Source organism: Elgaria multicarinata, chromosome 3, assembly GCF_023053635.1.
Source record: "Elgaria multicarinata webbii isolate HBS135686 ecotype San Diego chromosome 3, rElgMul1.1.pri, whole genome shotgun sequence".
NCBI lineage: Eukaryota > Metazoa > Chordata > Lepidosauria > Squamata > Anguidae > Elgaria > Elgaria multicarinata.
In genome coordinates this window covers 153,649,549-153,666,079 of record NC_086173.1, presented here as the reverse complement: position 1 = coordinate 153,666,079, position 16,531 = coordinate 153,649,549, and the positions used below count along the sequence as shown (strand labels likewise).

At 44.3% G+C, this 16,531-nt stretch overlaps 1 protein-coding gene across 1 annotated transcript; it reads left to right on the top strand.

Moving 5' to 3' along the window:
- The first annotated feature begins 2,005 nt into the window (after nt 1-2,005).
- On the top strand, nt 2,006-14,276 carry LOC134396057 (zinc finger protein RFP-like). Its single transcript, XM_063122404.1, has 7 exons — nt 2,006-2,516; nt 5,123-5,218; nt 7,742-7,972; nt 9,859-9,881; nt 10,431-10,546; nt 12,065-12,097; nt 13,507-14,276. Exons 1-7 carry the CDS (start codon nt 2,067-2,069, stop codon nt 14,022-14,024), a joined length of 1,467 nt encoding a protein of 488 aa, XP_062978474.1. The 5' UTR covers nt 2,006-2,066; the 3' UTR covers nt 14,025-14,276.
- Nucleotides 14,277-16,531: the final 2,255 nt, after the last annotated feature.

The following is a 16,531-nucleotide window of genomic DNA, read 5'->3' as shown; positions in this document are numbered from 1 at the left end:
CTTTATTGATGCAATATACACAAGTTCAATATTAAAATTCATAATAATAAAAAAGGATAGTTAAACTTTTGGAAATGGTGTGTTGTAATGTATAAATTCTGCAGCATTCCTTGAAGGACAGGTGACTTGTAGTGCAATTCTACATGTGTCTTCTCAAAAGAAAGTCCTTTTGCGTTTGACTTACTCCTAAGCAAGTGTGTAAAGGACTGCAGCCTGTAATGGTAGTTTCCGGGGTGGGTGGGTGGGTGGGGAGGTGAAGAGTTAATTAGCAAGAGTATTGAGACATGTTCACGAACTCCAGAAAGCGGATTTTTCAAGTCTTTGGGGAAGAGTAATCAGAGACCCTGGAGACGGGTGATCATAGGGAAAGGAGGACAGGGCTCCTGTATCATAAACAGTTGCATAGGAAAGGGAATTTCAGCAGGTGTCATTTGTATATATGGAGAACCTGGTGAAATTCCCTCTTCATCACAACTGTTAAAGCTACAGGAGCCCTGCCCTCTTTTGTACCTGGTCACTCTAGCTAAAGAACACAGTGCTTCTGCATCTTTAACTGTTGTGATGAGATGGAATTTCACTATTTTATTTTTTAATTTCTATACCGCCCAATAGCCGAAGCTCTCTGGGCGGTTCACAAAAATTAAAACCATGAAGAGCATAATAAAACAACCAACAATTTAAAAACACAAATAAAAACACAATAAACATGTTCTGAGTCATCCATTGGTGTGGCGTAACAGACCCTTTCACTAGGCCCGTGGCATCAACCCTCCTCAGGCCCAGCGCCCCCACTTGAAAACCTGAGGGAGGGTTAATTAAAACCTTTCCCCTGGCTATGAGGGAAACAGGTTTAATATAGGATCTGCTCTCTATATACTGGCCCCATTCAGACAACGAGCTAAACCATGCTGCTTAACCACAAAATAGTTAATGCATTCCATTAACCATTTTATGGTTAAGCAGCATGGTTTAGTGTGTTGTCTGAACGGGGCCACTGTGGGTATAATATGGGGTGGGTGTTCAATAACTGTAAGGCAGGTAAATAATGTGAAGCTGACACGTATTTGGTAGCTAACAGAATAATAAAAAGTTAATTGTTATTTAAAATAAAAATATAATACGTTCAATCTGGCCTAATCTAAACTCTCCACACACTATCTAAACTCTTCTTTCTTTACAAATAAACACACACACAAAAAAATCCTGTAAAAAACTCTTCCACAAACTCCCAACACCCTTCTTATATATTCCTCTTCCCCCTAGCTATTATTATTATTATTATTATTATTTATTTATTTATATAGCACCATCAATGTACATGGTGCTGTACAGATAACACAGTAAATAGCAAGACCCTGCCGCATAGGCTTACATTCTAATAAAATCATAATAAAACAATAAGGAGGGGAAGAGAATGCACCAAACAGGCAGTTTGGTGGTATTATTATTATTATTATTATTATTATTATTATTATTATTATTATTTCCTGCTTTTTTCCAAGTATTGGGACTCAAAGCGGTTTACAAAATCAAAACATGTACAATTAAAAGATATAAGTATAAATTTACAAAAGTTAAAACAGAATTAAACCTACAGTAAAATTAAGAACATGTTAAAAAAAATTAAAAACAGTAACCGATCAAAAAGGGGGAGGGAATTCAATACATTAACACAGGTTACATCCTAAATCACACCCACTCAGTTCTAACCTTCCCTACTTACCAGACCTACTAATTCCAGACATTATTTATTATTATATATATATATATATATATATATATATATATACATACATACAATATAATCAAATGTGGAGTGACGCCACAATCGGCTCTGAAAATCCTTTAATTGCTGGAATGAGTTCATAAAAACTAGCTGAGATCTCACACAATGTATCCAGAATATGCGGCGTTTCCTCCCCGAAATTCATGCCCATTCTTGTGCCTTTTCTTCCGACTCATTTCCAGCTTTCCCACGCGCTGATGAGTCATTGACGGGAAGAGAAACGCCCGATCTCTCAAAACGGGGAAAGTGAAACTAGCTCTGTGATCCCGGTGCCGCAGCCATGGCTGCCGTTGACACCCCCGTCCAGGATCTCTGCGAGGAAGCCACTTGCCCCATCTGCCTGGAGTATTTCCAGGACCCGGTGATCATTACGGAGTGTGGCCACAACTTCTGCCGAGCCTGCCTGACCCAGTGCTGGGGGGAGAAGGACACAGAGGCCTCCTGCCCCCAGTGCAGAAGGAGCTTTCAGAAGGGGAACCTCCTGCCAAATCGACAGCTGGCGAACTTCGTCGAAATCGCCAAGAAATTCAGTGGCCAGGGGGCCAAAGGGGCGGGAATTCGGAGGAGCGAAAGGGCAGAAGGAAAGGAGCGAGTCTGTGAGAAGCACCAGGAGCCCCTGAAGCTCTTCTGCAAAGACCACGAATCTCCCATCTGCCTGGTGTGTGACAGATCCAAGGAGCATGAAAATCACAAGGTGGTTCCTCTGGAGGAGGCTTCCCGGGAGAACAAGGTAGGAAATCGCTGGGTTTTCATGGAGAGGGAGGAAGAGCTGTGGATTCTGGTTGGAAACAGCCGTTTGTGCTTTATTTATTTGTTTATTTATTACATTTCTATACCGCCCAATAGCCGAAGCTCTCTGGGCGGTTCACAAAAATTAAAACCATAATAAAACAACCAACATGTTAAAAAGCACAATTACAAAATGCAGTGTAAAAAGCGCAACCAGGATAAAACCACGCAGCAAAATTGATATAAGATTAAAATACAGAGTTAGAACAGTAACATTTAAATTTAAGTTAAAATTAAGTGGTAAAATACTGAGAGAATAAAAAGATCTTCAGCTGGCGACAAAAGCAGTACAGTGTAGGCGCCAGGTGGACCTCTCTGGGGAGCTCATTCCACAACCAGGGTGCCACAGCGGAGAAGGCTTTTACCCTTCTGAGAAATTCTTGGGGCCAAACTAGACCTACTGTGAATTGCATCAAGGCAATTCACGTTCATGGGTTTTGTTTAGGGTGACCCTATGAAAAGGAGGACAGGGCCCCTGTTGCATTGAAAAGGGAATTTCAGCAGGTGTTGTGATGAAGGACTGTCAATTTCCTCTTCATCACAACACTTAAAGCTGCAGGAGCCCTTCCCTCTTTTGTATCTCATCACACTAGGCAGGGCTCTGCAGCTTTAACTGTTGTGATGAAGAGGGAATTTCACCAGGTGCTACATGCATAAAAATATGAAAAGGAGGACAGGGCTTTTGTATCTTTAACAGTTGCATAGAAAAGGGAATTTCAGCAGGTGTCATTTGTATATATGGAGAACCTGGTGAAATTCCCTCTTCGTCACAACAGTTAAAGCTGCAGGAGCTATACTAGAGTGACCAGATGCAAAAGAGGGCAGGGCAACTGCAGCTTTAACTGTGGTGATGAGAAAGGAATGTCACTGGGTGCTGCATGCATACAAATTAAACCTGGAGAAATTCCCTTTTCTATACAACTGTTAATAAAGAAACAGGAGCCCTGTCCTCCTTTTCATATGGTCACCCTAGACTTTACACATGCATTGCAGAAAGAGGATCTATCCTATTATATACGTATTTTCAACAGAGATTTGTAACATTTTTGTATGTAAACCGCTCAGTCTTATGCTTGTTTAGGCAAGAAGAGGTTCTACAACTCCCAGGATTCCTCAGCTCAACATGCTTTATTGGCCCTTTTCCTGTGTAAACTTGCGCAGGATTGCATCTTTAGAGATTTTATTCTATTAAGTTATAGATGTATTATTAATGAAATAGTATCTTCAAAAAGCAGATTATTGATGAGACAGTATGTTCCCTTTTACTCTAGGGAAAGTGTTGAATCCCATGACAGGAAAAAAAGTTAGCCTGCTCTGATCTATAAGAACAGTGTAGTCTAGTGGTTAGAGTGTTGGACTAGGACTCAAGAGACCCGAGTTTTAGTTCTCACTTGACCTGGAAACTCTCTGAGTGACTTTGGGCCAGTTACTGACTACCAGCTAACCTGCCTCACCAGGTTGTTGTGAGATTAAAAATGCAGAAGAGGACGATCATACAGGCTGCCTTTTCCTTGCAAGAGGAAAAAGGGTGGGTATAGACAGAAGGCCTTAGATCAGCCTTCCTCAACCTGGGGCGCTCCAGATGTGTTGGACTGCATCTCCCAGAATGCCCCAGCCAGCTGGCTGGGGCATTCTGGGAGTTGTAGTCTAACACATCTGGAGTGCCCCAGGTTGAGGAAGGCTGCCTTAGATGATAAGTGTAGTTCATGCCGGGAGAAGTGCTCTGTCAGGTATTGTGATCCTCAGTCAGGTAAGGCTTTATAGGTCAAAACCAGTACCTTGAATTGGGCTCAGAAACATACAGGGAACTGGTGCCAGTGGGCCAGAATCTGTGTGATATGTTTGGACCTTTTTGTCCGTTATTAATCTGCTGCTGCAATTTGCACAAACTGCATCTACCCCTGAAGCAGCCACCTGAACCTCATAGAATCATAGAATAGTAGAGTTGCAAGGGTCCTCTAAGGCCATCTAGTCCAACCCCCCTCTCAATGAAAGAATCCACCTTAAAGCACACCTGACATATGGTTGTCCAGCTGCCTCTTGAATGCCTCTAGTGTGGGAGAGCCCACAACCTCCCTAAGGAATTGGTTCCATTGTCATACTGCTCTAACAGTCAGGAAGTTTTTCCTGATGTCCAACCGGAATCTGGCTTCCTGTAGCTTGAACCCATTATTCTGTGTGTCCTGCACTCTGGGAAGATTGAGAAGAGATCCTGGCCCTTCTCCGTGTGACAACCTTTCAAGTATTTGAAGAGTGCTATCCTGTCTCCCCTCAATCTTCTCTTCTCCAGGCTAAACATGCCCAATTGTTTCAGTCTCTCCTCATAGGACTTTGTTTCCAGATCCCTGATCTTCCTTGTTGTCCTCCTCTGAACATGCTCCAGCTTGCCTGCATCCTTCTTGTAGTGTGGTGCCTAGAACTGGACGCAATACTCACCCTGCCTAATAGTAGGGCTGGCCTTGTCCCCAGGCAGGGAGCAAGCATCTTGTTCAACTTCTACTTCTCTTTCTCTCTTAACCAAACCTGAACATTTTTTCCCCTCTTCAGGATCTGATCCGTCGTCACCTGGAATGTCTGAGGAAGGAGAGAGAGAAAATTCTGGCATATAAAGCAGACACAGAAAAGGAAAATGAAGCCCTGCTTGTAAGTGTCAATATTACTTGGAAAGGAACAACGAATAGATGTAAAATGTAATTAAAAATGCAGAAGATGCAAAAGCCCTAAAGGTAGCCTTGCTCTACAGAGCATCACTTATTTGGAATGATCCGAAGTGGTTAATGAAAGATTTATTTATTTATTTATAGTGACAATTTTATTTATCTCTCCCCTATCCACTAAAATAGTGCTCCAGATGGAGCACTAGTGCTCTAAGAATAGTGCTGTAAGAATAGACTCTTGAAAATCTTTAAGAAATCCTTTCTCAACTGATGGTTGTTATATATCTATGAAAGAACTAAAGTCCCTTTCCTATAAAATTTTCCTAATGCACTTCTTCATGCTGCTATAGGGCTTCATCAGACTGGGGGTTGGGGGGAATCATGGTTCCTTACCGTCGCTTCTCCACCCCGAGAAGTAAACAACGACCCTGTGGCCAGGGCTGGGCAGAGGGGGGGGGAGCAGTGGGGCCAGTGGGCATGGGCCTATGATTTTGAGGGCCCCTACTCCGAGTCCCCCTGGGCAAAGTTGCTTGATTTTTCTGTTGTTGCTGATGAATTTGCCCAAAGAAAAGCACTAAAGCATTTCTGAATGTGAAGAATGTCTTATATACATCTTGAATAAAAGTGCTTGCCATTACCTTTTTTATTAATTGTTCTAGTTCATATGTATTTAGAACTGATTAAAAAATACTTAAGGAGCAGTTTGAAATGGGGCCTACATTTCCCATCTGGCCTGGGCCTATTACCAGCTTTGCCCAGCTCTGCCCATGGCCCATTCAGCGGGTGTTTTTATCACACCGTTTCTCCTGCACGCAGCAAGAGATCGTGGCAAGCTACGTTTCTAAAAATAAATCGGACTTACCAGGGTCATTTTTGTCACGGGAAGAAGACCAGAAAGAGCGGGAGATGCATGGGAGGTCGTGAATAGGACCCATAAAAATCTGCGAGTGCCCAGTGTATGGGAAAATCCAGAAGTCCTTCGTTATCTCGAGGAGATTAGGTTTGATATGCAGTCATTCCAAGCCAATACTTGAATTCTTGTGGGAACGCCTTTTCTCAATAGGATAGTTGTTCCATTCTAAGCTGACTGTGCTATGTAATGCAAGTAGGGGGTTAAAGCTGGCATCAGGGTGATGTGATGCCTTCTGGGCTCCACAATTCAAGGAGGACAGAGACAAGCTGGAGCGTGTTCAGAGGAGGGCAACCAGGATGATCAGGGGTCTGGAAACAAAGCCCCATGAAGAGAGACTGAAAGAACTGGGCATGTTTAGCCTGGATAAGAGAAGATTGAGGGGAGACATGGTGGCACTCTTCAAATCCTTAAAAGGTTGTCACACAGAGGAGGGCCTGGATCTCTTCTCGATCCTCCCAGAGTGCAGGACATGGAATAACAGGCTCAAGTTAAAGGAAGCCAGAGTCCGGCTGGACATCAGGAAAAACTTCCTGACTGTTAGAGCAGTGCGACGGTGGAATCAGTTACTTAGGGAGGTTGTGGGCTCTCCCACACTAGAGGCCTTCAAGAGGCAGCTGGACAAGCATCTGTCAGGGATGCTTTAGGGTAGATTCCTGCATTGGGCAGGGGGTTGGACTCGATGGCCTTGTAGGCCCCTTCCAACTCTGCTATTCTATGATTCTATGAAATACTTGAAAGGTTGTTACACAGAGGAGGACCAGGATCTCTTCTTGATCCTCCCAGAGTGCAGGACACGGAATAACAGGCTCAAGTTACAGGAAGCCAGATTCCGGCTGGACATCAGGAAAAACTTCATGACTGTTAGAGCAGTACAACAATGGAACCAGTTACCTAGAGGCACACACTAGAGGCGTTCAAGAGGCAGCTGGACAACCATCTGTCAGGTATGCTTTAGGGTGGATTCCTGCATTGAGCAAGGGGCCTTATAGGCTCTTTCCAACTCTACTAGTCTATGATTCTATGAAACCTGAGGAAAAGTTTTATCGCCTGGCAGGCGGCATTTCTTGGCATGCTTCCCAGAACTGCTGGCTTTGATCTATGAGAAAGATCAAGACACGAGACTGGCCTCATGCCAGTCTTGGGGTCAGGCAGTGGTTCTCTTGATAAAACATTGATAAGAGATGGGAACGTCAAAGTCCCCACGGTGACGTGATGGCCTGTAGACGCTAGCTACAGATGCTCCCCTGGCATCTGTAAGAGCAGACTTTGCCACCGACCCAGCTGGCAGTAGAGGGTGCTGTGGACTTCATTGGCCAGCAAATGGAGTCTCCTCGTTGTCTTTTGGAGTTCCCGACAACTGAATGGGGAAGTATAAGAGCTCTTGCTTAGCTTTTAGCCTTATCTATGTATTGATCTTTCGTCTGCTAGGTAATAAAAGCTTTGACCTTTGAACCACTTGTTTTGTAATTGCTTTTGAAATCCCAACCTTAATTAGCAAAACACCCAGTAACGAGCATTTTGTAAAACACTCGTCTGATGATCCACATAGTCTTGAAATTGGCCTCCTTTTCTCCTCTTTCCATCTTCTTACTTCAGAAATTAAGAGAGACTGAGAGGCAGAAGACTGTGGATATCTTCAGACAACTACACCAGTTTCTGGAGGAACAAGAGGAGCTTCTGCTGGTCCAGATGGACGAGGTGGAGAAGGAGATCACAAGGAGAAGGGAGGAGCACATGGCAGCACTCAAGGAGGAGCTCCTCTCTCTTGAAAGTCTCATCCAGGAGATGGAGGAGAAGTATCAACAGCCAGCGAACGAACTCCTGAAGGTAAGGCCATGGGACAAACAGCCCAGACTGCTAACCAGGGGCACAGCTGGCTCCAAACCTTTGTGTGCCTTTGCCATAGTACAAGAATTGAAGGGGACCAGTTTATTGAGCAGATACCCTGATTGGGGGCTTCTCAGAGACCAGTGGAGGTTGGACTAGCCTTGGTTTGATCCCTCAGAGCTGCTCTTTGGTAGTTTTTCAGGGATGGAATCTTTCGGGGTTTTTAGGCATCTCATTTTTTCACCAAGTGAGGTTATGTGGTCTCCATGGCCATATGTGAGAGCAAGAAAATGAGTTGAATACAGAGAAATTTATTTATTTATTTATTTATTTTATTTATTTATTACATTTTTATACCGCCCAATAGCCGAAGCTCATAAAATGGGAGGGATCTTCACCTAACAAAGATCATATAAGAAATAATCACGTGGGCTTGGGGTGTGATAGAGGAGGCAGTGCCTCTTGTTTCCTTTGGGTGTGGGGTGTCTGTTGCATGAATGCAAAAACATTCTGCCTTCCTGTCATTGACATGGTTTGCATGACCCAACAGCCCACCATGGTTTACTTCATTTACTGTGGCTTTTCACATTGTGCCCGGCACTGGTGGGTGCCATTTTTGCATTGCTGTGGCTTGTCGTGTCATGTGAACTCAGGCAGGGGTTCTTTGAGGATTAAACAACCCTCAAATAACCCTCAAACAAGCCATGGGTTGTTTGAGGATTGTCTAACCCTCAAACAACCCCTTCCAGCTAGGTTCGCATGACGAGACAAGCCACAGCAACCGCTAGACAGGGCTAAGATATTCAAAAGGCCGGCTGGCACGCACTGTGACATCCCAAGGGTTAATTAACTTTTGGTGGCTTGTTGTGATGCGAACATTATGTCATTCAGTAGAGTGCAAATTAAAAAATAGATTTTAAAATACACACACACACACACACACATATATGAAAAAATGTAGAGAAAGCATTTTGCCTTTTTTTAAACTGTCAGCACCACTCCACCATCAACCACTAGGAAGGTTCTTCTCTGCTCCACCCAATCACTGCAAGTCCCTCTTGGAAGGAAAGGGAGGACGAAAGGCAGTTATTTATTTATTTATTACGTTTATATTCCACCTTTTTTTCCCTCCAAGGAACCCAAGGTGGCATACAAAATCCTCCCCCTCTCCATTTTATCCTCACAACAACAACCCTGTGAGGAAGGTTGGGCTGAGATCCTGTGATTGGCCCACAGTCACCCAGTAAGCTTCCATGCCTGAGTGGGGACTCGAACCCGGATCTCCTGACTCCCAGTCCAACACGCTAGCCACTATACTGCACTGGCTCAAATTGTCACCTCTCTGTCCACACAGCAATGTCCTCCTCACCCAATCAGCCCCTGGTGTGGAGAGTCCACTGATTTTCTGCTTGTGTGTTATAGACAGGAGTTGCTGTCTGGAAACAGCCAGAGAGAGAGAGGGTGTGCATGCGTGCAGGCCGGTTTACATATCACACTACAATTCTTGGATTGTATAATCCAGGAATTATTTGGGATGAGTGAAGCAATGGTCATTTACACTTTCAAATAACAACCCAGAAACACAGGCAAATGCTGGGTTAACTCTGGGTTGTTTAACTGATAAACAACCCAGAGTTTCAGGGTTTGCATGTCACAAAACAACCCAGGAATTCGGTTGTTAAATTGAAAGTGGACTTTTCTCATATTTCCATGGCTGTTCACAGGGAAAAAGGTTCCCTGGCTCTAGTTTTGCACCACCGGCCCTAGTGGGGTGTGCGTTAGGCATGCCAGCATCAAAGGGTCAGAAGGCGTCCCAGCCAGGGGGAGGGATCTTAATAATGTGGCTGTGGCAGACACTACGTTCCCTCTTTCTTTTTCCCCTCTAGGATGTGAGAAGCATCTTGCAGAAGTAAGTGGGTCCCACTCATTTCAACCCTCTGTACTGCTGGGGAGAATCTGGATGGTGTGTGAAATGCTGGCCCTGCAGGCTCCTGGTTAGAGGACACCCGCCCAGATTTATTTATTTAGGGCACAACCCTATGCATGTTTAGATGGTATGGGGTGGGTGGGTGGAGTCCTACAACTCCCAGCCTGCATGGTTGTCTGGGAACCATGAGCTTTCTGGCTCAACCACCATGGTTAAAGACGTGGTTTAAGGTGTCTTCTGAACGGGGCCAATGTATCTAAAGACCCTGTAAATGACTGTGGGTAAGGAATCTTGAGTGCACAGTAAATGCCTGATGTAGAAAAGCTTAAAGAGTTATCGGGCTGCTGCTCTTTCGGCCGCCAGATATCTGTCTTTGGGGTCTTGGCCCCCATACTGAAGATCTCCTTCCAATTCCTGCCTCTGATTCTAGGCTTTCTGCAGTTTACTTCCTCCCCTCAATTCTTTTGTTTTGCTCCACTCAGGAATTCTGGGTTGGATTTGTGGTGGATAAGCCTTGTTTTTCTTTACCAGGCGTAAGAAGGAGCCCTTTGAGAATCTAGTGGCTTTCCCTCCGGAGCTGAAATGGAGGATCTGGGAATTCTGTGATCTAAACGCCTTTCTAGGTGGTGTCATGAAGAAATTCAAAGGTAATGCAGGAGTGCTATCATCCCTCACCATTAGCCAGGTTGGCTGGGGCTGATGGGAATTGCAGTCCAATAACATCTGGAGGGCCACAGGTTCCCCAACCCTATTCTATATGTTTTAATAACGTTGACTTTAGTAAAGGTTTTCACTAATTTACCAGGGGCAGATTTTAGGCTAAGGCTGGGTGACCATATGGAAAGGAGGACAGGGCTCCTGTATCTTACTAGTTGTACTGAAAGGGGAATTTCAGCAGGTGTCATTTGTAGGCATGCAGCACCTGGTGAAATTCCGTCTTCATCACAACAGTTAAAGCTGCAGGAGCCCTACCCTCTTGACCAGTTACAATAGAAGGCAGGGTTCCTGCCACTTTAAATACACCATATGTATTTTATGGTATTTGCATTTGTCCTGTACCCCGCCTCAATCCAAAAAAAGAGGCGGGTAACAAATAAATAAAATCATCATTATTATTATTTGTTGTGATGAAGAGGGCATTTCAGCAGGTGCTGCATGCATACAAATGACACCTGCTGAAATTCCCTTTTCTACACAGGTATTCTAAAGATACAGGAGCCCTGCCCTCCTTTCCATATGGTCAGGTTACTCCTGAGTTCCAACTTACAAGCCATCCAACCAGGCAAATTTGAGCAATTCAGGTTGCAATCCTATTTACACATACCCGAGAGCAAACTGCATTGAACACAGACTTACTGAGTAAACTTGTGTAGAATTGTGCTGTTATTGGCAAGCAATTTACAGATGTGAGGAAGGTCTCCCCTTACTGCGATTTGTTTCAGTTTCTACTAAACCCTTTACTTGAAATAAGAAAATAATAAATGATGTTGTTGTTACATTTATATTCCCCCTTTTCCTCCAAGGAACCCAAGGTGGCATACCTAGAACCAGTGTGGTGTAGTGGCTAAGGTCTTGGACTAGGAGTTGGGAGATCTGGGTTCCAGTCCCCACTTGGCCATGGAAGCCCACTGGGTGACTTTGGGCCACTCACAGACTCTCAGCCCAACCCACCTCACAGGGTTGTTGTTGTGAGGATAAAAATGGAGAGGAGGAGCATTATGTATGCCATCTTGGGTTTCTTGGAGGAAAAACACTGGGATATAAATGTAATAAATAAATAAATAAATAAATAATCCTCCTTCTCTCCATTTTATCCTCACAACAACAACCCTGTGAGGTAGGCTGCGCTGAGAGTCTGAGACTGGCCCAAAGTCACCCACTGAGTTTCCATGACTGAGTGGGGACTAGAACCTGGATCTTCCGACTCCCAGTCTAACACTTTAGCCACTACACCACACTGGGCCTGTTCAAAAGATACCTTAAACCACAACTTTAGCCACGGTGAATAAGGCCTTTTGCTTTATTCGCCATGGTTAAAGCCGTGGTTTAAGATGTCTTCTGAACGGGGCCACTGGCTCTCAATGAATTGATATTTTTGTAAACAAGAGTTGTTGTGGGCACAAGGGTCTAGTCCTCACTCTTTTTATCATTTTGCTTCCCCCCAGGTGCTTTACTGCATGGACAACAACTGCAAAAAGGTAAATTTCCAGTGAGGATCAAATTCTCAAAAGGAATGGCGGCTGGCTGGAAAATGTGTCTGGTTGTATTTCATTGAGGTTAAAGCAGGGGTGTGGGACAGGCCTGGGGGCCACAATCCGGCCCTGTGGAGGCCACAATCCAGCCCTCTAGTGGTTCCCAGAAGGTCCCACTCCATTCCTCTACAACCAACACTCATTTGGTAGTTTCCTGACATTTTGCAGTTCTTCCCACCCCCACCCCCCCTCCCCCGTTTTAAAAGTTTGAATGCCTCTCTTAAGGCTTACTTATTGGCAGCAAACCCTTCAAACTAAAATATGCTGGTTTGGGGGGAAATTTGGCCCTACCCAATTGGCCTTTGGTCCATGGCCTTTCTGGAAATGGGATTTGGCCCTCGTGATGAATGGAGCTCTGAATCCCTGGATCAAAGAAATCTGGTCTGCAGACCTTAGAACAGTGGAAGCTGGTGGCGACAATTTCAGTGGGGCTGTGAATCTATTCTGGGTTTCATTCAGAACCAGCCAGAACTCTAAAGGAGCTATCCAAGATGCTGAACCCATTTGGGGAATAGGGTTCTTCACTTTGGAGTACTCCTTTCGAGTTCTGGCTGGTTCTCGCTAAAACCCAGATGGACTCGCAACCCCACTGGAATCGGAGCCACCAGCCTCCACTGCTTTGGAACCATCAATAGGTTGACTCTGGCTGCGTTCAGACAACGCAATAGTTAATGGTGAGTTAATAGTCAACTCCATGGTTGATTATCGAGGGGGCACTTTCCACACAACATGATTATAATCAACTGTGATGTGGATTATGGCCAGCGTCAAGTTGATTATTAGTCAACGGTGTGTTTCATTGACATACCCTCTTCCCCCCCACCCCTCAGTCCTTCTGCTGGTATCCCATCAGCCATTGTGAGTTCTGCTGATTGGACTAGAGCGGCAGCCACTGCTTTGGCCGCTCTTGCCAGGTGACTTCGTAGTTGCTGAAAATAACCAACTGTGTGTTACGAAATAGTCAATAGTGGCCAACACACATCACGATAACCAACGGTGGTTCAATTGATCAACTCTGCACCGCTTTGGTTATTTTGGGTGGATAACCAAGCATGGTGTGAAGAAGTCCCAACAGACGAGACAACAACGAACCGTTGAGCTTTTAACCCACCATTGACTTTTTAACACATCATTGCTTATTGTGTCATCTGAACCCAGTCTCTTGGAGGGAAAGTCAAGATGGTGCGTGATGGCAATAGGCTCCTCCCCTCCCCTCCACAGTGTATGGAAGTCCTGTTTTTTAGGGAGAAGGTAATTCCTATGATGTGTGGAGGTTTGGGAGGACATAGGCCATTCTCCTGTTTGATTCTGCTTTTCTTCGCTTTCCTCATCTCCCCCTCCCCGCACTCGAACAGCAAATGTAACTCTGGATCCAGAGACGGCTCACCCTCAGCTCATCCTATCCAAGGATCGTAAAAGCGTTTGGTGGGGAGACAAACGGCAAGATCTACCCAAGAATCCTGAGAGATTCGACCAGCGTGGTTTCGTGCTGGGACGTGAGGGATTCACGGCAGGCAGGCACTTCTGGGAAGTCGCAGTGGGAAGTGAGGGGGTATGGGCCGTAGGAGTGGCCAGGAAGTCTGTGAGGAGAAAAGGCCCTGTGGAGTTCACTCCAGACGAAGGGATCTGGGCTGTGGGGAAGTGGAATAAGGAGTACCGGAGCATCAACCCTCCTGAGAACCCTCTTCTGCCCCTGAGTGGAGAACTCAAACGGATCCGTGTCTCTCTGAACTGTGCTGGAGGGCAGGTGGCCTTTTTCGACGCCGACACAGGAGCCCGGCTCTACACGTTTTGGGCTGGCTCCTTCTGTGGAGAGACCCTTCACCCCTACTTTTACGTGATCAGAAAAGGTCAGCTCAGCATCACCCCTTAAGGCAGCTAAACCGCCCTCGAAAGTTCTCCTCCGTAGAGCAGGGCTGCTTCTAGACGTTGGGCTCGTCCTAGCGCAAACCGTTAGACATTTTGCAGCAATTTCATCTTTTCTTCCTTAATGGCTTTTCCACAGATAAGAAAACAGATGGAAGAAGTGGGAGGGTTATGAGTGGAAGAAGACGGTGTTTAGTCCCCCTGTAAAAGTCCATGAATAAGCAGGGTAAAGGTGTGATAAAAGCCTGAGCTGAAAGCACCCCTGGATGATGAACGTGTAAATCCTTTATCTGTCAAGGTCATCTTTTCACTTCAGCAAAGGCATGTCAACAGACTTCTGTTGCAGTTACTAGGCGCTTTCCTGCACGAGGCTGTTAATTGTCTGTTAATCTGCTATATCTATTCTCAGTTTCATTGTAGAATTGGGATTTAGAACTATATGAGGAGCTCTTCTTTTCCACTAGATAACCTCTAGGTGGCACTGTGGTATAGCCAAGTAGCGCAAATGCACAAGAGGAAATCGTGTTCTCCTTCACTTTCAGAATTAAACGGTGCTTTTTCACTGCCCTAAAAACCTCACCAAAAGTGCTGGGTAGACACAGAAGTAAAATTGGAGGGTCATGACATCCTCTAAAGAACCTGTAAACAACCATGAGTAAGGAACGACAAGCGCACGATAAATGTCTCATGTAGAAAAGTCCTAAAAGTAACTCTTTGCAGCTTAGTTCTTCAAGCGATAGTTCTTCAAGAGATTGTATCATTTTAACGGTTATAAAAAATCCTGGATTGATTCTCGGAACCAGCAGAGCCTCAGTCCTGATTTCAATCTTCCCCTTTCTTTCTCTCCCTTCCCATGAGACCTTGTTAAGATGCAAAAAAAAATAAGCATCCCTCTCGCAGCTGGTAACTTGTAAAGAGGCCCTCTTCATATAATGCATATGAACATGCCTGGGACAGGGGATATTTTTCATATGTTGAAATGTGAACCTGTATGATTAAAGCTTTCTCTTCTGTTGTTTGTGTGCCTCTCTTCAGGCCCCCAAAATACCATCTCCTTATATTCACACATCAGTATATTCCCCCTCTCCGCATTTACTTATAATTCCCTCTAAAAGTGAATGCAGGTGGTTGAGTTTCAGTTTCCACTTTGATGTTAGTTGCACTAGGATAAAATCAGTGCAACACAGCTTTACTTTGAGGCAACATTACCAAGCACCTAGCAATTCAAATACTGTAAAACTATAAGCACAATAATACTAATACTAATAATACTATTAATAATAATAATAATAATAATAATAATAATAATAATAATAATAATAGAGAAAAATATACACCACTGGCCATGGAAGTCAAAGAACTATGGCAACAGGAAAAGATCACAATTATTCCGTTAGTCACATCAGTCACCGGCATCACATCAAAAAACTATTCAGAAAACTTTCAGAAACTGGGCCTACCAAAATACATCCACACCAACATCCAGAAAGCAGTCATGCTTAAAACATGCTCAGTTGTCAGGAAATCTGTAAAAGACAGCATGACTTGGCAATGCCCGTCATGTCCATCTAGAAAAAACGTCATGAGCGAGAAAAGGAGAACACTAACACTAATACTAATATAAATACTGAAGCTGCAAAAAGTCAGCTCAACACTGTTTTTTTTATTTATAGCTGTTCTTTCTTAAAAGATTCAAAATGGATATTCTAAAATAAAGAATGCTTAGGGGCTGCTAAAAACAAAAATCTTGAGCAGTAGAACCTGTGATAGATCTGCTGTGTTGCAGCAAGGAAAGAAGGCTGAGGAAGAAGCTACAGCCTGGGAGATGGCAGTACAGGGGGTCCCAATGCTGGTGGCTCTGTGGCCCATGGCCACCTCCAATGCTGCCTGTGAAATCGTCCCCAGCGTGGCGCCTCCAGGTGCTCACAGATTCCCCCCCCATTTTTTAAAAATGGTTCCATTTTTTAAATTATAAGTACATGGGTTTGTGTATCTCCAAAGTAATGAATATTTATTTATTTATTTATTACATTTTTATACCGCCCAATAGCCGAAGCTCTCTGGGCGGTTCACAAAAATTAAAACCATAATAAAACAACCAACATGTTAAAAGCACAATTACAAAATCCAGTATAAAAAGCACAACCAGGATAAAACCATGCAGCAAAATTGATATGATTAAAATACAGAGTTAGAACAGTAAAATGTAAATTTAAGTTAAAATACTGAGAGAATAAAAAGGTCTTCAGCTGGCGATGAAAGGAGTACAGTGTAGGCGCCAGGCGGACCTCTCTGGGAAGCTCATTCCACAACCGGGGTGTCACAGCGGAGAAAGCCCTCCTTCTAGTAGCCACCTGCCTCACTTCCTTTGACGGGCTCACGGAGAAGGGCCCCTGTAGATGATCTTAAGGACCGGGCAGGTACATATGATATCTTATGAAATCCATACAGCTTTCTAGCAATAATACATAAGCTTCAACAAAAGTAGCCCAAACATCCAAAAAGTATCATTTT

What these genes read in the sequence shown, in the direction of transcription:
- LOC134396057 (XM_063122404.1), top strand. Translation starts at nt 2,067, where the DNA reads ATGGCTGCCGTTGACACCCCCGTCCAGGATCTCTGCGAGGAAGCCACT. An exon ending in AGGAAAATGAAGCCCTGCTT is followed by an intron (nt 5,219 to 7,741) that starts GTAAGTGTCAAT and finishes TTCTTACTTCAG; the next exon opens with AAATTAAGAGAGACTGAGAG. An exon ending in TGTCATGAAGAAATTCAAAG is followed by an intron (nt 10,547 to 12,064) that starts GTAATGCAGGAG and finishes GCTTCCCCCCAG; the next exon opens with GTGCTTTACTGCATGGACAA.